Source organism: Oncorhynchus keta, chromosome 2 (genome assembly GCF_023373465.1).
Source record: "Oncorhynchus keta strain PuntledgeMale-10-30-2019 chromosome 2, Oket_V2, whole genome shotgun sequence".
In the NCBI taxonomy this organism is placed as follows: domain Eukaryota; kingdom Metazoa; phylum Chordata; class Actinopteri; order Salmoniformes; family Salmonidae; genus Oncorhynchus; species Oncorhynchus keta.
The window spans coordinates 21,516,950-21,541,764 of NC_068422.1; the positions used below are offsets into that span (position 1 = coordinate 21,516,950).

The 24,815-nt window shown below is 40.4% G+C and overlaps 1 protein-coding gene and 1 long non-coding RNA gene across 17 annotated transcripts in view; both read left to right on the forward strand.

The window, feature by feature from the left end:
* Positions 1 to 24,815, forward strand: part of abca5 (ATP-binding cassette, sub-family A (ABC1), member 5) — a 123,705-nt gene that overhangs the window by 87,465 nt on the left and 11,425 nt on the right. Inside the window, exons 31-33 of the mRNA XM_052473580.1 lie at positions 1,608 to 1,683; positions 6,334 to 6,428; positions 7,843 to 7,962. Of these exons, the coding sequence (XP_052329540.1) occupies positions 1,608 to 1,683; positions 6,334 to 6,428; positions 7,843 to 7,962 (291 nt within the window). The remainder of the gene's footprint in view (positions 1 to 1,607; positions 1,684 to 6,333; positions 6,429 to 7,842; positions 7,963 to 24,815) is intronic.
* Positions 10,841 to 24,194, forward strand: LOC127910317 (uncharacterized). Of its 16 annotated transcripts, XR_008074327.1 has the most exons (10): positions 11,447 to 11,893; positions 13,381 to 13,723; positions 13,983 to 14,026; positions 14,068 to 14,331; positions 14,373 to 14,657; positions 15,191 to 16,215; positions 19,009 to 19,131; positions 21,686 to 22,081; positions 23,039 to 23,459; positions 23,542 to 24,194. It is a non-coding gene; the product is annotated as an uncharacterized LOC127910317 (long non-coding RNA). The 16 variants fall into 16 exon arrangements; XR_008074337.1 differs by lacking the exons at positions 11,447 to 11,893; positions 13,381 to 13,723; positions 13,983 to 14,026; ... (2 more) ...; positions 19,009 to 19,131; positions 21,686 to 22,081 and adding exons at positions 10,841 to 11,401; positions 17,411 to 17,486; positions 17,528 to 17,808 and having other exon boundaries at positions 15,068 to 16,596; positions 23,195 to 23,459; XR_008074339.1 differs by lacking the exons at positions 11,447 to 11,893; positions 13,381 to 13,723; positions 13,983 to 14,026; ... (2 more) ...; positions 19,009 to 19,131; positions 21,686 to 22,081 and adding exons at positions 10,841 to 11,401; positions 17,411 to 17,486; positions 17,528 to 17,808 and having other exon boundaries at positions 15,068 to 16,555; positions 23,195 to 23,459.

Consider the following 24,815-nt stretch of genomic DNA (forward strand, 5'->3'; position numbering starts at 1 on the left):
AATGGCAGTTCCAAATGCTGCCAGAGACCAGGAATTCCACATGGATTGTGCGTGCAGGGTACACTCAATTAGGAGGGTTGCAACCAAGTTGTGGGGAACATCTGTAAATCCTACAGGGAGAGGTGCAAACAGGTATAGAAAACACACAGGTTTGACAAAGCTGCAAAATCAGAAAGTAAATAACTAGGTAAGATATACTCAAGTGAGAGTGTGGAGCCTTCCTCCAACAACTCCACAGAACCGTCTTTGTTTCAGCGTTGGCCTTAGTTATGAGACCGAACTGACACTACAGTTCGGAAACCAGGGGAGACTGAAGAAATAACACTAATTGCTAATTGCTTATCAGAGGTGGAGAGCACGCCTCCCTGTACTAATTGCTGATTGCCTAGGAGAAGCGAAAGCACTCCCCCTCCAATATAGCCACTGATTACCCAAAAGAAGTCACAAATGGCCCTGTACCTTCATCCTGATTGATGTGTCATGAACTATCTGCAAATTATGAACAGTCAGCAGACACCAAGTAGGTCATTGTGAAGACAGGGAGCACTTAAAGTAGATGGCCCTAGCTAGCTTACAGACAGTACTAGACATCAATAGATAAAGACAAATAAATGATACTATCAGGAGTCCTCTAGCTATAGAATGAAGCACACTGAGATGCTGCCTGAAAAGCTGGTTAAATGCAGTACACTCAGAAAAGAGATGTTAACCACTGTGCCAGAAATGATAGGGACATGGCTCAAAGTGGAAGAGAGATTGACTTCATACTGTAAGATTGGCTCAGAACAGGGCTGTTTAAATAGTAAATATATCACGGCTAAACAATGCCCTTTAAATGTACATTATTCACATATGCATATGTATATAGTAGCTAATCAATGATATGAATGTAAATCTCTCATGGCTCAAAGTGGAAGAGAGATTGACTTCATCACTACTTGTTTCTGTAAGAGGTGTTGACATGCTGAATTCACAGAGCTGTCTGTTTAAACTACTAGCACACAGCTCAGACACCCATTTATACCCCACAAGACATGTCACCAGAGGTCTCTTCACAATGCTCAAGTCCAGATTTAAAATGTAAATAAAAAAATAAGAAGAAAACAGCTAAAAATACACCTTATGGAACACCGGGGAGTGTGAAGAGACACACACAAAGGTGCAGACACAAACATACGCACACAAGCGCTAGCACACACACTCTACACACACGTACATTATAATATTGTTGTATGGTGGTTTTATACAGTTTGTATTGTAGATATGTAGTGGTGAAATAATGTTATATGATGTCCTGTTTTCTCTGTTTTTATATGTAATGTAAGTGCCTTAATGTGTTTGGACCCCATAATAGATATAAATACCCTTGTGGTAGTAACAGGTGGTGCCTGATGTAGTCAGAAATATGCTGTTGACAACTAAGCATTGATTGGATTGTTTATCTGGTGTTCATTTTAATCCTAAAAAATGAATAATGTATATAACATTTGCGTCTTATCTAACCTACCTTTTAGACATGGCCCTCTTTATTTTTCTGTTATGTACCTTTTTGCTGTGGTCTCCTGTGGAATGGACTTTGTGTTTGTCTCTCTCTCTGTTCCTATCAGTGTGGTGAATGCTCTGGAGCTGAAGGGCCACCTCCACAAGCAGGCCAAAAACCTCTCAGCTGGGATCAAGAGGAAGGTGAGACAGAATGAGGGAGAGCAAGAGAGAGTTCCACTTTACACTCTGTCTACTCTCCACACAACTTTACATAACACTGGGGAAAGGGAGACTTTTAGTTTGAAACTGCCTGCCAGGGGAGACCTTTGGAGAGCTGAAATGGGGTTGCTTCAAAGATTCCGTTTGGGCCTAGCAGTACCATCCATCATTTAATGTGACGTTTGATAATACAGAGAGGAAATGAGGTGAGGATTTCCTCCCTCAGCCAGCTCAAACAGCCCTACAATGTTAGCTGGTGTGTGTGTCAAATAACCGCCAAGCTTAGCCCATAAACATTAACCAAATCCTAAAACCTTACTTTGCTCACTTGTTTAATTTGTATATCTGTGTCACAGTATGTTGACTGCTGTCTCAATCTCTGAATGCTCAGCTATGAGAAGCCAATTGACATTTACTCCTGAGGTGCTGACATGTTGTACCCCCTACAACCGCTGTGATTATTATTTGACCCTGCTGGTCATCTATGAACGTTTGAACATTACATTTAACATTTAAGTCATTTAGCAGACGCTCTTATCCAGAGCGACTTACAAATTGGTGCATTCACCTTATGACATCCAGTGGAACAGCCACTTTACAATAGTGCATCTAAATCTTTTAAGGGGGTGAGAAGGATTACTTTATCCTATCCTAGGTATTCCTTAAAGAGGTGGGGTTTCAGGTGTCTCCGGAAGGTGGTGATTGACTCCGCTGTCCTGGCGTCGTGAGGGAGTGTGTTCCACCATTGGGGAGCCAGAGCAGCGAACAGTTTTGACTGGGCTGAGCGGGAACTGTACTTCCTCAGTGGTAGGGAGGCGAGCAGGCCAGAGGTGGATGAACGCAGTGCCATTGTTTGGGTGTAGGGCCTGATCAGAGCCTGGAGGTACTGAGGTGCCGTTCCCCTCACAGCTCCGTAGGCAAGCACCATGGTCTTGTAGCGGATGCGAGCTTCAAGTGGAGAGAGCGGAGGAGCGGGGTGACGTGAGAGAACTTGGGAAGGTTGAACACCAGACGGGCTGCGGCGTTCTGGATGAGTTGTAGGGGTTTAATGGCACAGGCAGGGAGCCCAGCCAACAGCGAGTTGCAGTAATCCAGACGGGAGATGACAAGTGCCTGGATTAGGACCTGCGCCGCTTCCTGTGTGAGGCAGGGTCGTACTCTGCGGATGTTGTAGAGCATGAACCTACAGAAACGGGCCACCGCCTTGATGTTAGTTGAGAACGACAGGGTGTTGTCCAGGATCACGCCAAGGTTCTTAGCGCTCTGGGAGGAGGACACAATGGAGTTGTCAACCGTGATGGCGAGATCATGGATAGGGCAGTCCTTCCCGGGAGGAAGAGCAGCTCCGTCTTGCCGAGGTTCAGCTTGAGGTGGTGATCCGTCATCCACACTGATATGTCTGCCAGACATGCAGAGATGCGATTCGCCACCTGGTCATCAGAAGGGGGAAAGGAAAAGATTAATTGTGTGTCGTCTGCATAGCAATGATAGGAGAGACCATGTGAGGTTATGACAGAGCCAAGTGACTTGGTGTATAGCGAGAATAGGAGAGGGCCTAGAACAGAGCCCTGGGGACACCAGTGGTGAGAGCGCGTGGTGAGGAGACAGATTCTCGCCACGCCACCTGGTAGGAGCGACCTGTCAGATAGGACGCAATCCAAGCGTGGGCCGCGCCGGAGATGCCCAACTCGGAGAGGGTGGAGAGGAGGATCTGATGGTTCACAGTATCGAAGGCAGCCGATAGGTCTAGAAGGATGAGAGCAGAGGAGAGAGAGTTAGCTTTAGCAGTGCGGAGCGCCTCCGTGATACAGAGAAGAGCAGTCTCAGTTGAATGACTAGTCTTGAAACCTGACTGATTTGGATCAAGGTCATTCTGAGAGAGATAGCAGGAGAGCTGGCCAAGGACGGCACGTTCAAGAGTTTTGGAGAGAAAAGAAAGAAGGGATACTGGTCTGTAGTTGTTGACATCGGAGGGATCGAGTGTAGGTTTTTTCAGAAGGGGTGCAACTCTCGCTCTCTTGAAGACGGAAGGGACGTAGCCAGCGGTCAGGGATGAGTTGATGAGCGAGGTGAGGTAAGGGAGAAGGTCTCCGGAAATGGTCTGGAGAAGAGAGGAGGGGATAGGGTCGAGCGGGCAGGTTGTTGGGCGGCCGGCCGTCACAAGACGCGAGATTTCATCTGAGAGAGAGGGGAGAAAGAGGTCAGAGCACAGGGTAGGGCAGTGTGAGCAGAACCAGCGGTGTCGTTTGACTTAGCAAACGAGGATCGGATGTCGTCGACCTTCTTTTCAAAATGGTTGACGAAGTCATCTGCAGAGAGGGAGGAGGGGGAGGGGAGGAGGATTCAGGAGGGAGGAGAAGGTGGCAAAGAGCTTCCTAGGGTTAGAAGCAGATGCTTGGAATTTAGAGTGGTAGAAAGTGGCTTTAGCAGCAGAGACAGAGGAGGAAAATGTAGAGAGGAGGGAGCGAAAGGATGCCAGGTCCGCAGGGAGGCGAGTTTTCCTCCATTTCCGCTCGGCTGCCCGGAGCCCTGTTCTGTGAGCTCGCAATGAGTCGTCGAGCCACGGAGCGGGAGGGGGACCGAGCCGGCCTGGAAGATAGGGGACATAGAGAGTCAAAGGATGCAGAAAGGGAAGAGAGGAGGGTTGAGGAGGCAGAATCAGGAGATAGGTTGGAGAAGGTTTGAGCAGAGGGAAGAGATGATAGGATGGAAGAGGAGAGAGTAGCGGGGAGAGAGAGCGAAGGTTGGGACGGCGCGATACCATCCGAGTAGGGGCAGTGTGGGAAGTGTTGGATGAGAGCGAGAGGGAAAAGGATACAAGGTAGTGGTCGGAGACTTGGAGGGGAGTTGCAATGAGGTTAGTGGAAGAACAGCATCTAGTAAAGATGAGGTCGAGCGTATTGCCTGCCTTGTGAGTAGGGGGGGAAGGTGAGAGGGTGAGGTCAAAAGAGGAAAGGAGTGGAAAGAAGGAGGCAGAGAGGAATGAGTCAAAGGTAGACGTGGGGAGGTTAAAGTCGCCCAGAACTGTGAGAGGTGAGCCGTCCTCAGGAAAGGAGCTTATCAAGACATCAAGCTCATTGATGAACTCTCCGAGGGGACCTGGAGGGCGATAAATGATAAGAATGTTAAGCTTGAAAGGGCTGGTAACTGTGACAGCATGAAATTCAAAGGAGGCGATAGACAGATGGGTAAGGGGAGAAAGAGAGAATGACCACTTGGGAGAGATGAGGATCCCGGTGCCACCACCCCGCTGACCAGAAGCTCTCGGGGTGTGCGAGAACACGTGGGCGGACGAAGAGAGAGCAGTAGGAGTAGCAGTGTTATCTGTGGTGATCCATGTTTCCGTCAGTGCCAAGAAGTCGAGGGACTGGAAGAGGGCATAGGCTGAGATGAACTCTGCCTTGTTGGCCGCAGATCGGCAGTTCCAGAGGCTACCGGAGACCTGGAACTCCACGTGGGTCGTGCGCGCTGGGACCACCAGATTAGGGTGGCCGCGGCCACGCGGTGTGGAGCGTTTGTATGGTCTGTGCAGAGAGGAGATAACAGGGATAGACAGACACATAGTTGACAGGCTACAGAAGAGGCTACGCGAATGCAAGGAGATTGGAATGACAAGTGGACTACACGTCTCGAATGTTCAGAAAGTTAAGCTTACGTAGCAAGAATCTTATTGACTAAAATGATTAAAATGATACAGTACTGCTGAAGTAGGCTAGCTGGCAGTGGCTGCGTTGTTGACTTTGTAGGCTAGCTGGCAGTGGCTGCGTTGTTGACACTACACTAATCAAGTCGTTCCGTTGAGTGTAATAGTTTCTACAGTGCTGCTATTCGGGGGCCAGCTGGCTAGCTAGCAGTGTTGATTACGTTACGTTGCGTTAAAAGAACGACAATAGCTGGCTAGCTAACCTAGAAAATCGCTCTAGACTACACAATTATCTTTGATACACAGACGGCTATGTAGCTAGCTATGTAGCTAGCTACGATCAAACAAATCAAACCGTTGTGCTGTAATGAAATGAAATGAAAATGTGATACTACCTGTGGAGCGAAGCGGAATGCGACCGGGTTGTTGAGTGCAGAAGTTCTATTCAGTAGACGTTGGCTAGCTGTTGGCTAGCTAGCAGTGTCTCCTACGTTAAGGACGACAAATAGCTGGCTAGCTAACCTCGGTAAATTAAGATAATCACTCTAAGACTACACGCTCTAAACTACACAATTATCTTGGATACATTGAACATCTTGAAGAACGATCTGGCCTTCATGGACAATCTTATAATCTCCACTTGGGAAAGCCAGAAGAGGACTGTCAACCTCTCAGAGCCTGGTTCCTCTCTAGGTTTCTTCCTGACTTACTAGGGAGTTTTACCTAGCCAACCTTGCTTCTACATCTGCATTGCTTGCTGTTTAGAGTTTTAGGTTGGGTTTCTGTATAAGCACTTTGGGACATTGCTGATGTAAAAAGTGCTTTATAAATACATTTGATTTGATTGTTGCGTTTTCTTTGTGTGTTTTAGCCTAGCCCAAACATTCAAATCATTTTGCCCTCACTAATTCTCATTTGGCTGTTTAATTTGTATCTGTGCCACACGTTGTTGACTGTATTCCTTTGTGTTTCCTGTTTATGTGTTTCAGTTGTGCTTTGCTCTCAGCATGTTGGGGAACCCTCAGATAGTTCTGCTGGACGAGCCTTCTACAGGGATGGACCCCAAGTCCAAACAACGCATGTGGTGAGACCCATGCTCCTCTCCCTGGGACAGGCACAATCAGACCAAAACAATGTTGTTGACAATAAATAGTTGTGCGGTACAAGGCTGAGAAATTACAGCAAAATCACACTACAATCAATAGAAACCAGAATGTATCGTGTTTCATTGTGTAATTTGTATATGTACACTAGATATACAAAAGCAAGTGGACACACCTTCAGTGGATTCAGCTATTTCAGCCACACCCATTGCTAACAGGTGTATAAAATCGAGCACACAGCCATGCAATCTCCATAGACAAACATTTGCAGTAGAATGGCCTTACTGATTAGCTCAGTGACTTTCAAAGTGGCACCGTCATAGGATGCCACCTTTCCAACAAGTCAGTTTGTCAAACTTCTGCCTTGCTAGAGCTGCCCTTATTGTGAAGTGGAAACGTTTAGGAGCAACAACGGCTCAGCTGCAAAGAGGTAGGCCACACAAGCTCACAGAATGGGACCACTGAGTGCTGAAGCGTGTAGCGCATAAAAATCATCTGTCCTCGGTTGCAACACTCACTAACAAGTTCCAAACTGCCTCTGGAAGCAATTCATGAAATGTTGTTCCATGGCTGAGCAGCCGCACACAAGCCTAAGATCACCATACGCAATGCCAAGCGTCGGCTGGAGTGATGTAAAGCTCATTGGACTCTGGAGCAGTGGAAACGCTTTCTCTGGAGTGATGAATCACGCTTCACTATCTGGCAGTCCAACGGACAAATCTGGGTTTGGCAGATGCCAGGAGAACGCTACCTGCCCCAATGCAAAGTGCCAACTGTAAAGGGGGGAATAATGGTCTGGGGCTGTTTTCCATGGTTCGGGCTAGGCCCCTTAGTTCCAGCATACAATGACATTCTCGATGATTCTGCGCTTCCAACTTTGTGGCAACAGTTTGAGGAAGGCCCATTCCAGTTTTAGCATGAGAATACCCCCGTGCACAAAGCGAGGTTCATATAGAAAATGTTTGTCAAGATCAGTGTGGAAGAACTTGACTGGCCTGCACAGAGCCCTGACCTCGACCCCATCGAACACCTTTGGAATTAATTGGAACGCCGACTAACCCAACAGGCCTAATAGCCCAACATCAGTGTCCCACCTCACTAATGCTCTTGTGTCTGAATGGTAGCAAGTCCCTGCAGCAGTGTTCTAACATCTAGTGGAAAGCCTTCCCAGAAGAGTGGAGGGGGACCAACTCCATATTAATGTCCATGATTTTGGAATGAGATGGTTGACGAGCAGGTGTCCATACACTACATAAACTGAAGTTGACATATACTTTTGGTTAAGGTTTTCAGTTTGTTTTTTAGTTTTAGATGTTCATTGTTCTACTCTGTTAAGTAGCCATTAAAGTGCTAAAGCTGTGGTTCTTCTGTCCCTCTGGTTCGTCCTGTTTCCAGGAGGGCTATCCGGGCAGCGTTTAAGAACCGCCAGCGTGGGGCCATTCTGACCACTCACTACATGGAGGAGGCTGAGGCTGTGTGTGACCGCGTGGCCATCATGGTGTCAGGGCAGCTCAGGTGAGTGTTGGGGATGTGTTTCAGGTGTATTGGGTTTATCTAGTTGTGATGATGGTGTATTGGGTTTATCTAGTTGTGATGATGATGTGTCTCAGGTGTATTGGGTTTATCTAGTTGTGATGATGATGTGTGTCAGGTGTATTGGGTTTATCTAGTTGTGATGATGATGTGTCTCAGGTGTATTGGGTTTATCTAGTTGTGATGATGATGTGTTTCAGGTGTATTGGGTTTATCTAGTTGTGATGATGATGTGTTTCAGGTGTATTGGGTTTATCTAGTTGTGATGATGATGTGTCTCAGGTGTATTGGGTTTATCTAGTTGTGATGATGATGTGTTTCAGGTGTATTGGGTTTATCTAGTTGTGATGATGATGTGTTTCAGGTGTATTGGGTTTATCTAGTTGTGATGATGATGTGTTTCAGGTGTATTGGGTTTATCTAGTTGTTATGATGATGTGTCTCAGGTGTATTGGGTTTATCTAGTTGTGATGATGATGTGTTTCAGGTGTATTGGGTTTATCTAGTTGTCATGATGATGTGTGTCAGGTGTATTGGGTTCATCTAGTTGTGATGATGATGTGTTTCAGGTGTATTGGGTTTATCTAGTTGTCATGATGATGTGTGTCAGGTGTATTGGGTTTATCTAGTTGTGATGATGATGTGTGTCAGGTGTATTGGGTTCATCTAGTTGTGATGATGATGTGTTTCAGGTGTATTGGGTTTATCTAGTTGTGATGATGATGTGTTTCAGGTGTATTGGGTTTATCTAGTTGTGATGATGATGTGTTTCAGGTGTATTGGGTTTATCTAGTTGTCATGATGATGTGTTTCAGGTGTATTGGGTTTATCTAGTTGTGATGATGATGTGTCTCAGGTGTATTGGGTTTATCTAGTTGTGATGATGATGTGTGTCAGGTGTATTGGGTTCATCTAGTTGTGATGATGATGTGTTTCAGGTGTATTGGGTTTATCTAGTTGTGATGATGATGTGTGTCAGGTGTATTGGGTTTATCTAGTTGTGATGATGATGTGTTTCAGGTGTATTGGGTTTATCTAGTTGTGATGATGATGTGTGTCAGGTGTATTGGGTTCATCTAGTTGTGATGATGATGTGTTTCAGGTGTATTGGGTTTATCTAGTTGTCATGATGATGTGTGTCAGGTGTATTGGGTTTATCTAGTTGTCATGATGATGTGTCTCAGGTGTATTGGGTTTATCTAGTTGTTATGATGATGTGTGTCAGGTGTATTGGGTTTATCTAGTTGTTATGATGATGTGTCTCAGGTGTATTGGGTTTATCTAGTTGTTATGATGATGTGTCTCAGGTGTATTGGGTTTATCTAGTTGTCATGATGATGTGTGTCAGGTGTATTGGGTTTATCTAGTTGTGATGATGATGTGTGTCAGGTGTATTGGGTTCATCTAGTTGTGATGATGATGTGTTTCAGGTGTATTGGGTTTATCTAGTTGTGATGATGATGTGTCTCAGGTGTATTGGGTTTATCTAGTTGTGATGATGATGTGTCTCAGGTGTATTGGGTTTATCTAGTTGTGATGATGATGTGTTTCAGGTGTATTGGGTTTATCTAGTTGTGATGATGATGTGTGTCAGGTGTATTGGGTTTATCTAGTTGTGATGATGATGTGTCTCAGGTGTATTGGGTTTATCTAGTTGTGATGATGATGTGTTTCAGGTGTATTGGGTTTATCTAGTTGTGATGATGATGTGTTTCAGGTGTATTGGGTTTATCTAGTTGTCATGATGATGTGTTTCAGGTGTATTGGGTTTATCTAGTTGTTATGATGATGATGATGATGATGTGTTTCAGGTGTATTGGGTTTATCTAGTTGTGATGATGATGTGTTTCAGGTGTATTGGGTTTATCTAGTTGTGATGATGATGTGTTTCAGGTGTATTGGGTTTATCTAGTTGTCATGATGATGTGTTTCAGGTGTATTGGGTTTATCTAGTTGTTATGATGATGATGATGATGATGTGTTTCAGGTGTATTGGGTTTATCTAGTTGTGATGATGATGTGTTTCAGGTGTATTGGGTTTATCTAGTTGTGATGATGATGTGTTTCAGGTGTATTGGGTTTATCTAGTTGTGATGATGATGTGTTTCAGGTGTATTGGGTTTATCTAGTTGTTATGATGATGATGATGATGATGTGTTTCAGGTGTATTGGGTTTATCTAGTTGTGATGATGATGTGTGTCAGGTGTATTGGGTTCATCTAGTTGTGATGATGATGTGTCTCAGGTGTATTGGGTTTATCTAGTTGTGATGATGATGATGTGTCTCAAGTGTATTGGGTTTATCTAGTTGTGATGATGATGTGTGTCAGGTGTATTGGGTTTATCTAGTTGTGATGATGATGTGTTTCAGGTGTATTGGGTTTATCTAGTTGTGATGATGATGATGTGTCTCAAGTGTATTGGGTTTATCTAGTTGTGATGATGATGTGTGTCAGGTGTATTGGGTTTATCTAGTTGTGATGATGATGTGTTTCAGGTGTATTGGGTTTATCTAGTTGTGATGATGATGATGTGTCTCAGGTGTATTGGGTTTATCTAGTTGTGATGATGATGTGTTTCAGGTGTATTGGGTTTATCTAGTTGTGATGATGATGTGTTTCAGGTGTATTGGGTTTATCTAGTTGTTATGATGATGTGTCTCAGGTGTATTGGGTTTATCTAGTTGTGATGATGATGTGTCTCAGGTGTATTGGGTTTATCTAGTTGTTATGATGATGTGTCTCAGGTGTATTGGGTTTATCTAGTTGTTATGATGATGTGTCTCAGGTGTATTGGGTTTATCTAGTTGTGATGATGATGTGTTTCAGGTGTATTGGGTTTATCTATGATGTGTTTCAGGTGTATTGGGTTTATCTAGTTGTGATGATGATGTGTTTCAGGTGTATTGGGTTTATCTAGTTGTGATGATGATGTGTTTCAGGTGTATTGGGTTTATCTAGTTGTGATGATGATGTGTTTCAGGTGTATTGGGTTTATCTAGTTGTTATGATGATGTGTCTCAGGTGTATTGGGTTTATCTAGTTGTGATGATGATGTGTTTCAGGTGTATTGGGTTTATCTAGTTGTGATGATGATGTGTTTCAGGTGTATTGGGTTTATCTAGTTGTGATGATGATGTGTTTCAGGTGTATTGGGTTTATCTAGTTGTGATGATGATGTGTTTCAGGTGTATTGGGTTTATCTAGTTGTGATGTGTTTCAGGTGTATTGGGTTTATCTAGTTGTGATGATGATGTGTGTCAGGTGTATTGGGTTTATCTAGTTGTGATGATGATGTGTTTCAGGTGTATTGGGTTTATCTAGTTGTTATGATGATGTGTCTCAGGTGTATTGGGTTTATCTAGTTGTGATGATGATGTGTTTCAGGTGTATTGGGTTTATCTAGTTGTGATGTGTTTCAGGTGTATTGGGTTTATCTAGTTGTGATGATTGGGTTTATGGGTTTATCTAGTTGTTATGATGATGTGTCTCAGGTGTATTGGGTTTATCTAGTTGTGATGATGATGTGTTTCAGGTGTATTGGGTTTATCTAGTTGTGATGATGATGTGTTTCAGGTGTATTGGGTTTATCTAGTTGTGATGATGATGTGTTTCAGGTGTATTGGGTTTATCTAGTTATGATGATGATGATGATGATGTGTTTCAGGTGTATTGGGTTTATCTAGTTGTGATGATGATGTGTTTCGGGTGTATTGGGTTTATCTAGTTATGATGATGATGATGATGATGTGTTTCAGGTGTATTGGGTTTATCTAGTTATGATGATGATGATGATGATGTGTTTCAGGTGTATTGGGTTTATCTAGTTATGATGATGATGATGATGATGATGATGTGTTTCAGGTGTATTGGGTTTATCTAGTTATGATGATGATGATGATGATGTGTTTCGGGTGTATTGGGTTTATCTAGTTGTGATGATGATGTGTGTCAGGTGTATTGGGTTTATCTAGTTGTGATGATGATGTGTTTCAGGTGTATTGGGTTTATCTAGTTGTGATGATGATGTGTGTCAGGTGTATTGGGTTTATCTAGTTGTGATGATGATGTGTTTCAGGTGTATTGGGTTTATCTAGTTATGATGATGATGATGATGATGTGTTTCAGGTGTATTGGGTTTATCTAGTTGTGATGATGATGTGTTTCAGGTGTATTGGGTTTATCTAGTTGTGATGATGATGTGTTTCAGGTGTATTGGGTTTATCTAGTTGTGATGATGATGTGTTTCAGGTGTATTGGGTTTATCTAGTTGTTGATGATGATGTGTTTCAGGTGTATTGGGTTTATCTAGTTGTGATGATGATGTGTTTCAGGTGTATTGGGTTTATCTAGTTGTGATGTGTTTCAGGTGTATTGGGTTTATCTAGTTGTGATGATGATGTGTTTCAGGTGTATTGGGTTTATCTAGTTGTTATGATGATGTGTCTCAGGTGTATTGGGTTTATCTAGTTGTGATGATGATGTGTTTCAGGTGTATTGGGTTTATCTAGTTATGATGATGATGATGATGATGTGTTTCAGGTGTATTGGGTTTATCTAGTTGTGATGATGATGTGTTTCAGGTGTATTGGGTTTATCTAGTTGTGATGATGATGTGTTTCAGGTGTATTGGGTTTATCTAGTTGTGATGATGATGTGTTTCAGGTGTATTGGGTTTATCTAGTTGTGATGATGGTGTATTGGGTTTATCTAGTTGTGATGTGTTTCAGGTGTATTGGGTTTATCTAGTTGTGATGATGATGTGTTTCAGGTGTATTGGGTTTATCTAGTTATGATGATGATGATGATGTGTTTCAGGTGTATTGGGTTTATCTAGTTGTGATGATGATGTGTTTCAGGTGTATTGGGTTTATCTAGTTGTGATGATTGATGTGTTTCAGGTGTATTGGGTTTATCTAGTTATGATGATGATGATGATGATGTGTTTCAGGTGTATTGGGTTTATCTAGTTGTGATGATGATGTGTTTCAGGTGTATTGGGTTTATCTAGTTGTGATGATGATGTGTTTCAGGTGTATTGGGTTTATCTAGTTATGATGATGATGTGTTTCAGGTGTATTGGGTTTATCTAGTTGTGATGATGATGTGTTTCGGGTGTATTGGGTTTATCTAGTTGATGATGATGATGATGATGATGTGTTTCAGGTGTATTGGGTTTATCTAGTTATGATGATGATGATGTGTTTCATGTGTATTGGGTTTATCTAGTTATGATGATGATGATGATGATGTGTTTCAGGTGTATTGGGTTTATCTAGTTATGATGATGATGATGATGATGTGTTTCGGGTGTATTGGGTTTATCTAGTTATGATGATGATGATGATGATGTGTTTCAGGTGTATTGGGTTTATCTAGTTGTGATGATGATGTGTTTCAGGTGTATTGGGTTTATCTAGTTATGATGATGATGATGTGTTTCAGGTGTATTGGGTTTATCTAGTTGTGATGATGATGTGTGTCAGGTGTATTGGATTTATCTAGTTGTGATGATGATGTGTGTCAGGTGTATTGGGTTTATCTAGTTGTCATGATGATGTGTGTCAGGTGTATTGGGTTTATCTAGTTGTGATGATGATGTGTTTCAGGTGTATTGGGTTTATCTAGTTGTCATGATGATGTGTTTCAGGTGTATTGGGTTTATCTAGTTGTTATGATGATGATGATGATGATGTGTTTCAGGTGTATTGGGTTTATCTAGTTGTGATGATGATGTGTCTCAGGTGTATTGGGTTTATCTAGTTGTGATGATGATGTGTTTCAGGTGTATTGGGTTTATCTAGTTGTTATTGATGATGATGATGATGTGTCTCAGGTGTATTGGGTTTATCTAGTTGTTATGATGATGTGTTTCAGGTGTATTGGGTTTATCTAGTTGTTATGATGATGTGTTTCAGGTGTATTGGGTTTATCTAGTTGTGATGATGATGTGTTTCAGGTGTATTGGGTTTATCTAGTTGTGATGATGATGATGTGTCTCAGGTGTATTGGGTTTATCTAGTTGTGATGATGATGATGTGTCTCAGGTGTATTGGGTTTATCTAGTTGTGATGATGATGTGTCTCAGGTGTATTGGGTTTATCTAGTTGTGATGATGATGTGTCTCAGGTGTATTGGGTTTATCTAGTTGTTATGATGATGATGATGATGATGTGTTTCAGGTGTATTGGGTTTATCTAGTTGTGATGATGATGTGTCTCAGGTGTATTGGGTTTATCTAGTTGTGATGATGATGATGTGTCTCAGGTGTATTGGGTTTATCTAGTTGTGATGATGATGTGTCTCAGGTGTATTGGGTTTATCTAGTTGTGATGATGATGATGTGTCTCAGGTGTATTGGGTTCATCTAGTTGTGATGATGATGTGTCTCAGGTGTATTGGGTTTATCTAGTTGTGATGATGATGTGTCTCAGGTGTATTGGGTTTATCTAGTTGTGATGATGATGATGTGTCTCAGGTGTATTGGGTTCATCTAGTTGTGATGATGATGTGTCTCAGGTGTATTGGGTTTATCTAGTTGTGATGATGATGATGTGTCTCAGGTGTATTGGGTTTATCTAGTTGTGATGATGATGATGTGTCTCAGGTGTATTGGGTTTATCTAGTTGTGATGATGGTGTATTGGGTTTTTCTAGTTGTGATGATGATGTGTTTCAGGTGTATTGAGTTTATCTAGTTGTGATGATGATGTGTTTCAGGTGTATTGGGTTTATCTAGTTGTGATGATGATGTGTTTCAGGTGTATTGGGTTTATCTAGTTGTTATGATGATGTGTTTCAGGTGTATTGGGTTTATCTAGTTGTTATGATGATGTGTGTCAGGTGTATTGGGTTTATCTAGTTGTTATGATGATGTGTTTCAGGTGTATTGGGTTTATCTAGTTGTTATGATGATGTGTTTCAGGTGTATTGGGTTTATCTAGTTGTGATGATGTGTCTCAGGTGTATTGGGTTTATCTAGTTGTGATGATGATGTGTTTCAGGTGTATTGGGTTTATCTAGTTGTGATGATGATGATGTGTCTCAGGTGTATTGGGTTTATCTAGTTGTTATGATGATGTGTCTCAGGTGTATTGGGTTTATCTAGTTGTGATGATGATGTGTGTCAGGTGTATTGGGTTTATCTAGTTGTTATGATGATGTGTCTCAGGTGTATTGGGTTTATCTAGTTGTTATGATGATGTGTCTCAGGTGTATTGGGTTTATCTAGTTGTGATGATGATGTGTGTCAGGTGTATTGGGTTTATCTAGTTGTGATGATGATGTGTGTCAGGTGTATTGGGTTTATCTAGTTGTCATGATGATGTGTTTCAGGTGTATTGGGTTTATCTCGTTGTTATGATGATGTGTGTCAGGTGTATTGGGTTTATCTAGTTGTGATGATGATGTGTGTCAGGTGTATTGGGTTTATCTAGTTGTCATGATGATGTGTGTGTCAGGTGTATTGGGTTTATCTAGTTGTGATGATGATGTGTATTGGGTTTATCTAGTTGTGATGATGATGTGTATTGGGTTTATCTAGTTGTGATGATGATGATGTGTGTCAGGTGTATTGGGTTTATCTAGTTGTGATGATGATGTGTATTGGGTTTATCTAGTTGTGATGATGATGATGTGTGTCAGGTGTATTGGGTTTATCTAGTTGTGATGATGGTGTATTGGGTTTTTCTAGTTGTGATGATGATGTGTTTCAGGTGTATTGGGTTTATCTAGTTGTGATGATGATGTGTTTCAGGTGTATTGGGTTTATCTAGTTGTGATGATGGTGTATTGGGTTTTTCTAGTTGTGATGATGATGTGTTTCAGGTGTATTGGGTTTATCTAGTTGTGATGATGATGTGTTTCAGGTGTATTGGGTTTATCTAGTTGTGATGATGATGTGTTTCAGGTGTATTGGGTTTATCTAGTTGTTATGATGATGTGTTTCAGGTGTATTGGGTTTATCTAGTTGTTATGATGATGTGTGTCAGGTGTATTGGGTTTATCTAGTTGTGATGATGATGTGTTTCAGGTGTATTGGGTTTATCTAGTTGTGATGATGATGTGTTTCAGGTGTATTGGGTTTATCTAGTTGTGATGATGATGTGTTTCAGGTGTATTGGGTTTATCTAGTTGTGATGATGATGTGTGTCAGGTGTATTGGGTTTATCTAGTTGTGATGATGATGTGTTTCAGGTGTATTGGGTTTATCTAGTTGTGATGATGATGTGTGTCAGGTGTATTGGGTTTATCTAGTTGTTATGATGATGATGTGTCTCAGATGTATTGGGTTTATCTAGTTGTGATGATGATGTGTTTCAGGTGTATTGGGTTTATCTAGTTGTGATGATGATGTGTTTCAGGTGTATTGGGTTTATCTAGTTGTGATGATGATGTGTTTCAGGTGTATTGGGTTTATCTAGTTGTGATGATGATGTGTTTCAGGTGTATTGGGTTTATCTAGTTGTCATGATGATGTGTTTCAGGTGTATTGGGTTTATCTAGTTGTGATGATGATGATGATGATGTGTGTCAGGTGTATTGGGTTTATCTAGTTGTTATGATGATGTGTCTCAGGTGTATTGGGTTTATCTAGTTGTTATGATGATGTGTCTCAGGTGTATTGGGTTTATCTAGTTGTCATGATGATGTGTCTCAGGCGTATTGGGTTTATCTAGTTGTCATGATGATGTGTTTCAGGTGTATTGGGTTTATCTAGTTGTGATGATGATGTGTCTCAGGTGTATTGGGTTTATCTAGTTGTTATGATGATGATGATGATGATGTGTGTCAGGTGTATTGGGTTTATCTAGTTGTGATGATGATGTGTCTCAGGTGTATTGGGTTTATCTAGTTGTTATGATGATGTGTCTCAGGTGTATTGGGTTTATCTAGTTGTCATGATGATGTGTCTCAGGCGTATTGGGTTTATCTAGTTGTCATGATGATGTGTTTCAGGTGTATTGGGTTTATCTAGTTGTGATGATGATGTGTCTCAGGTGTATTGGGTTTATCTAGTTGTTATGATGATGTGTATTGGGTTTATCTAGTTGTGATGATGATGATGTGTATTGGGTTTATCTAGTTGTGATGATGATGTGTATTGGGTTTATCTAGTTGTGATGATGATGTGTGTCAGGTGTATTGGGTTCATCTAGTTGTGATGATGATGTGTCTCAGGTGTATTGGGTTTATCTAGTTGTGATGATGATGATGTGTCTCAAGTGTATTGGGTTTATCTAGTTGTGATGATGATGTGTGTCAGGTGTATTGGGTTCATCTAGTTGTGATGATGATGTGTTTCAGGTGTATTGGGTTTATCTAGTTGTGATGATGATGATGTGTCTCAAGTGTATTGGGTTTATCTAGTTGTGATGATGATGTGTTTCAGGTGTATTGGGTTTATCTAGTTGTGATGATGATGTGTTTCAGGTGTATTGGGTTTATCTAGTTGTGATGATGATGTGTTTCAGGTGTATTGGGTTTATCTAGTTGTGATGTGTTTCAGGTGTATTGGGTTTATCTAGTTGTGATGATGATGTGTTTCAGGTGTATTGGGTTTATCTAGTTGTGATGATGATGTGTTTCAGGTGTATTGGGTTTATCTAGTTGTGATGATGATGTGTTTCAGGTGTATTGGGTTTATCTAGTTGTTATGATGATGTGTCTCAGGTGTATTGGGTTTATCTAGTTGTGATGATGATGTGTTTCAGGTGTATTGGGTTTATCTAGTTGTGATGTGTTTCAGGTGTATTGGGTTTATCTAGTTGTGATGATGATGTGTTTCAGGTGTATTGGGTTTATCTAGTTGTTATGATGATGTGTCTCAGGTGTATTGGGTTTATCTAGTTGTGATGATGATGTGTTTCAGGTGTATTGGGTTTATCTAGTTGTGATGTGTTTCAGGTGTATTGGGTTTATCTAGTTGTGATGATGATGTGTTTCAGGTGTATTGGGTTTATCTAGTTGTGATGATGATGTGTTTCAGGTGTATTGGGTTTATCTAGTTGTGATGATGATGTGTTTCAGGTGTATTGGGTTTATCTAGTTGTGATGATGATGTGTTTCAGGTGTATTGGGTTTATCTAGTTGTGATGATGATGTGTTTCAGGTGTATTGGGTTTATCTAGTGTGATGATGATGTGTTTCAGGTGTATTGGGTTTATCTAGTTGTGATGATGATGTGTTTCAGGTGTATTGGGTTTATCTAGTTGTTATGATGATGTGTTTCAGGTGTATTGGGTTTATCTAGTTGTGATGATGATGTGTTTCAGGTGTATTGGGTTTATCTAGTTGTGATGTGTTTCAGGTGTATTGGGTTTATCTAGTTGATGATGTGTTTCAGGTGTATTGGGTTTATCTAGTTGTGATGATGATGTGTGTCAGGTGTATTGGGTTTATCTAGTTGTGATGATGATGTGTTTCAGGTGTATTGGGTTTATCTAGTTGATGATGATGTGTTCAGGTGTATTGGGTTTATCTAGTTGTGATGATGATGTGTTTCAGGTGTATTGGGTTTATCTAGTTGTGATGTGTTTATCTGGGTTTATCTGTTGTGATGATGATGTGTCTCAGGTGTATTGGGTTTATCTAGTTGTGATGATGATGTGTTTCAGGTGTATTGGGTTTATCTAGTTGTGATGATGATGTGTTTCAGGTGTATTGGGTTTATCTAGTTGTGATGATGATGTGTTTCAGGTGTATTGGGTTTATCTAGTTATGATGATGATGATGATGATGTGTTTCAGGTGTATTGGGTTTATCTAGTTGTGATGATGATGTGTTTCGGGTGTATTGGGTTTATCTAGTTATGATGATGATGATGATGATGTGTTTCAGGTGTATTGGGTTTATCTAGTTATGATGATGATGATGATGTGTTTCAGGTGTATTGGGTTTATCTAGTTATGATGATGATGATGATGATGATGTGTTTCAGGTGTATTGGGTTTATCTAGTTATGATGATGATGATGATGATGTGTTTCGGGTGTATTGGGTTTATCTAGTTGTGATGATGATGTGTGTCAGGTGTATTGGGTTTATCTAGTTGTGATGATGATGTGTTTCAGGTGTATTGGGTTTATCTAGTTGTGATGATGATGTGTGTCAGGTGTATTGGGTTTATCTAGTTGTGATGATGATGTGTTTCAGGTGTATTGGGTTTATCTAGTTATGATGATGATGATGATGATGTGTTTCAGGTGTATTGGGTTTATCTAGTTGTGATGATGATGTGTTTCAGGTGTATTGGGTTTATCTAGTTGTTATGATGATGTGTCTCAGGTGTATTGGGTTTATCTAGTTGTGATGATGATGTGTTTCAGGTGTATTGGGTTTATCTAGTTGTGATGTGTTTCAGGTGTATTGGGTTTATCTAGTTGTGATGATGATGTGTTTCAGGTGTATTGGGTTTATCTAGTTGTGATGATGATGATGTGTTTCAGGTGTATTGGGTTTATCTAGTTGTGATGATGATGTGTTTCAGGTGTATTGGGTTTATCTAGTTTGATGATGATGATGTGAGGTGATTGGGTTTATCTAGTTGTGATGATGATGTGTTTCAGGTGTATTGGGTTTATCTAGTTGTGATGATGATGTGTTTCAGGTGTATTGGGTTTATCTAGTTGTGATGATGGTGTATTGGGTTTATCTAGTTGTGATGTGTTTCAGGTGTATTGGGTTTATCTAGTTGTGATGATGATGTGTTTCAGGTGTATTGGGTTTATCTAGTTATGATGATGATGATGATGATGTGTTTCAGGTGTATTGGGTTTATCTAGTTGTGATGATGATGTGTTTCAGGTGTATTGGGTTTATCTAGTTGTGATGATTATGTGTTTCAGGTGTATTGGGTTTATCTAGTTATGATGATGATGATGATGATGTGTTTCAGGTGTATTGGGTTTATCTAGTTGTGATGATGATGTGTTTCAGGTGTATTGGGTTTATCTAGTTGTGATGATGATGTGTTTCAGGTGTATTGGGTTTATCTAGTTATGATGATGATGTGTTTCAGGTGTATTGGGTTTATCTAGTTGTGATGATGATGTGTTTCGGGTGTATTGGGTTTATCTAGTTATGATGATGATGATGATGATGTGTTTCAGGTGTATTGGGTTTATCTAGTTATGATGATGATGATGTGTTTCAGGTGTATTGGGTTTATCTAGTTATGATGATGTGTTTCAGGTGTATTGGGTTTATCTAGTTATGATGATGATGATGATGATGTGTTTCGGGTGTATTGGGTTTATCTAGTTATGATGATGATGATGATGATGTGTTTCAGGTGTATTGGGTTTATCTAGTTGTGATGATGATGTGTTTCAGGTGTATTGGGTTTATCTAGTTGTGATGATGATGTGTGTCAGGTGTATTGGATTTATCTAGTTGTGATGATGATGTGTGTCAGGTGTATTGGGTTTATCTAGTTGTCATGATGATGTGTGTCAGGTGTATTGGGTTTATCTAGTTGTGATGATGATGTGTTTCAGGTGTATTGGGTTTATCTAGTTGTCATGATGATGTGTTTCAGGTGTATTGGGTTTATCTAGTTGTTATGATGATGATGATGATGATGTGTTTCAGGTGTATTGGGTTTATCTAGTTGTGATGATGATGTGTCTCAGGTGTATTGGGTTTATCTAGTTGTGATGATGATGATGTGTCTCAGGTGTATTGGGTTTATCTAGTTGTGATGATGATGTGTCTCAGGTGTATTGGGTTTATCTAGTTGTGATGATGATGATGTGTCTCAGGTGTATTGGGTTCATCTAGTTGTGATGATGATGTGTCTCAGGTGTATTGGGTTTATCTAGTTGTGATGATGATGATGATGTGTCTCAGGTGTATTGGGTTTATCTAGTTGTGATGATGATGTGTCTCAGGTGTATTGGGTTTATCTAGTTGTGATGATGATGTGTCTCAGGTGTATTGGGTTTATCTAGTTGTTATGATGATGATGATGATGATGTGTTTCAGGTGTATTGGGTTTATCTAGTTGTGATGATGATGTGTCTCAGGTGTATTGGGTTTATCTAGTTGTGATGATGATGATGTGTCTCAGGTGTATTGGGTTTATCTAGTTGTGATGATGATGTGTCTCAGGTGTATTGGGTTTATCTAGTTGTGATGATGATGATGTGTCTCAGGTGTATTGGGTTTATCTAGTTGTGATGATGATGTGTCTCAGGTGTATTGGGTTTATCTAGTTGTGATGATGATGATGTGTCTCAGGTGTATTGGGTTTATCTAGTTGTGATGATGATGATGTGTCTCAGGTGTATTGGGTTTATCTAGTTGTGATGATGATGTGTCTCAGGTGTATTGGGTTTATCTAGTTGTGATGATGATGATGTGTCTCAGGTGTATTGGGTTCATCTAGTTGTGATGATGATGTGTCTCAGGTGTATTGGGTTTATCTAGTTGTGATGATGATGATGTGTCTCAGGTGTATTGGGTTTATCTAGTTGTGATGATGATGTGTCTCAGGTGTATTGGGTTTATCTAGTTGTGATGATGATGTGTCTCAGGTGTATTGGGTTTATCTAGTTGTGATGATGATGATGTGTCTCAGGTGTATTGGGTTCATCTAGTTGTGATGATGATGTGTCTCAGGTGTATTGGGTTTATCTAGTTGTGATGATGATGATGTGTCTCAGGTGTATTGGGTTTATCTAGTTGTGATGATGATGATGTGTCTCAGGTGTATTGGGTTTATCTAGTTGTGATGATGGTGTATTGGGTTTTTCTAGTTGTGATGATGATGTGTTTCAGGTGTATTGGGTTTATCTAGTTGTGATGATGATGTGTTTCAGGTGTATTGGGTTTATCTAGTTGTGATGATGATGTGTTTCAGGTGTATTGGGTTTATCTAGTTGTTATGATGATGTGTTTCAGGTGTATTGGGTTTATCTAGTTGTTATGATGATGTGTGTCAGGTGTATTGGGTTTATCTAGTTGTTATGATGATGTGTTTCAGGTGTATTGGGTTTATCTAGTTGTTATGATGATGTGTTTCAGGTGTATTGGGTTTATCTAGTTGTGATGATGTGTCTCAGGTGTATTGGGTTTATCTAGTTGTGATGATGATGTGTTTCAGGTGTATTGGGTTTATCTAGTTGTTATGATGATGTGTCTCAGGTGTATTGGGTTTATCTAGTTGTGATGATGATGTGTTTCAGGTGTATTGGGTTTATCTAGTTGTGATGATGATGATGTGTCTCAGGTGTATTGGGTTTATCTAGTTGTTATGATGATGTGTCTCAGGTGTATGTTTATCTAGTTGTGATGATGATGTGTGTCAGGTGTATTGGGTTTATCTAGTTGTTATGATGATGTGTCTCAGGTGTATTGGGTTTATCTAGTTGTTATGATGATGTGTCTCAGGTGTATTGGGTTTATCTAGTTGTGATGATGATGTGTGTCAGGTGTATTGGGTTTATCTAGTTGTGATGATGATGTGTGTCAGGTGTATTGGGTTTATCTAGTTGTCATGATGATGTGTTTCAGGTGTATTGGGTTTATCTAGTTGTTATGATGATGTGTGTCAGGTGTATTGGGTTTATCTAGTTGTGATGATGATGTGTGTCAGGTGTATTGGGTTTATCTAGTTGTCATGATGATGTGTGTGTCAGGTGTATTGGGTTTATCTAGTTGTGATGATGATGTGTATTGGGTTTATCTAGTTGTGATGATGATGTGTATTGGGTTTATCTAGTTGTGATGATGATGATGTGTGTCAGGTGTATTGGGTTTATCTAGGTGTGATGATGATGTGTATTGGGTTTATCTAGTTGTGATGATGATGATGTGTGTCAGGTGTATTGGGTTTATCTAGTTGTCATGATGATGTGTTTCAGGTGTATTGGGTTTATCTAGTTGTGATGATGATGTGTCTCAGGTGTATTGGGTTTATCTAGTTGTGATGATGATGATGTGTCTCAGATGTATTGGGTTTATCTAGTTGTGATGATGATGTGTGTCAGGTGTATTGGGTTTATCTAGTTGTGATGATGGTGTATTGGGTTTATCTAGTTGTGATGATGATGTGTTTCAGGTGTATTGGGTTTATCTAGTTGTGATGATGATGATGTGTCTCAGATGTATTGGGTTTATCTAGTTGTGATGATGATGTGTGTCAGGTGTATTGGGTTTATCTAGTTGTGATGATGGTGTATTGGGTTTTTCTAGTTGTGATGATGATGTGTTTCAGGTGTATTGGGTTTATCTAGTTGTGATGATGATGTGTGTCAGGTGTATTGGGTTTATCTAGTTGTGATGATGGTGTATTGGGTTTTTCTAGTTGTGATGATGATGTGTTTCAGGTGTATTGGGTTTATCTAGTTGTGATGATGATGTGTTTCAGGTGTATTGGGTTTATCTAGTTGTTATGATGATGTGTGTCAGGTGTATTGGGTTTATCTAGTTGTGATGATGGTGTATTGGGTTTTTCTAGTTGTGATGATGATGTGTTTCAGGTGTATTGGGTTTATCTAGTTGTTATGATGATGTGTTTCAGGTGTATTGGGTTTATCTAGTTGTTATGATGATGTGTCTCAGGTGTATTGGGTTTATCTAGTTGTGATGATGATGTGTGTCAGGTGTATTGGGTTTATCTAGTTGTGATGATGGTGTATTGGGTTTTTCTAGTTGTGATGATGATGTGTTTCAGGTGTATTGGGTTTATCTAGTTGTGATGATGATGTGTTTCAGGTGTATTGGGTTTATCTAGTTGTGATGATGATGTGTGTCAGGTGTATTGGGTTTATCTAGTTGTGATGATGATGTGTTTCAGGTGTATTGGGTTTATCTAGTTGTGATGATGGTGTATTGGGTTTTTCTAGTTGTGATGATGATGTGTTTCAGGTGTATTGGGTTTATCTAGTTGTGATGATGATGTGTTTCAGGTGTATTGGGTTTATCTAGTTGTGATGATGGTGTATTGGGTTTTTCTAGTTGTGATGATGATGTGTTTCAGGTGTATTGGGTTTATCTAGTTGTGATGATGATGTGTTTCAGGTGTATTGGGTTTATCTAGTTGTGATGATGATGTGTTTCAGGTGTATTGGGTTTATCTAGTTGTGATGATGATGTGTTTCAGGTGTATTGGGTTTATCTAGTTGTTATGATGATGTGTTTCAGGTGTATTGGGTTTATCTAGTTGTTATGATGATGTGTGTCAGGTGTATTGGGTTTATCTAGTTGTGATGATGATGTGATATTGGGTTTATCTAGTTGTGATGATGATGTGTTTCAGGTGTATTGGGTTTATCTAGTTGTGATGATGATGTGTTTCAGGTGTATTGGGTTTATCTAGTTGTGATGATGATGTGTGTCAGGTGTATTGGGTTTATCTAGTTGTGATGATGATGTGTTTCAGGTGTATTGGGTTTATCTAGTTGTGATGATGATGTGTTTCAGGTGTATTGGGTTTATCTAGTTGTGATGATGATGATGTGTCTCAAGTGTATTGGGTTTATCTAGTTGTGATGATGATGTGTTTCAGGTGTATTGGGTTTATCTAGTTGTGATGATGATGTGTTTCAGGTGTATTGGGTTTATCTAGTTGTTATGATGATGTGTCTCAGGTGTATTGGGTTTATCTAGTTGTGATGATGATGTGTTTCAGGTGTATTGGGTTTATCTAGTTGTGATGATGATGTGTTTCAGGTGTATTGGGTTTATCTAGTTGTTATGATGATGTGTCTCAGGTGTATTGGGTTTATCTAGTTGTCATGATGATGTGTTTCAGGTGTATTGGGTTTATCTAGTTGTGATGATGATGATGATGTTGTCAGGTGTATTGGGTTTATCTAGTTGTTATGATGATGTGT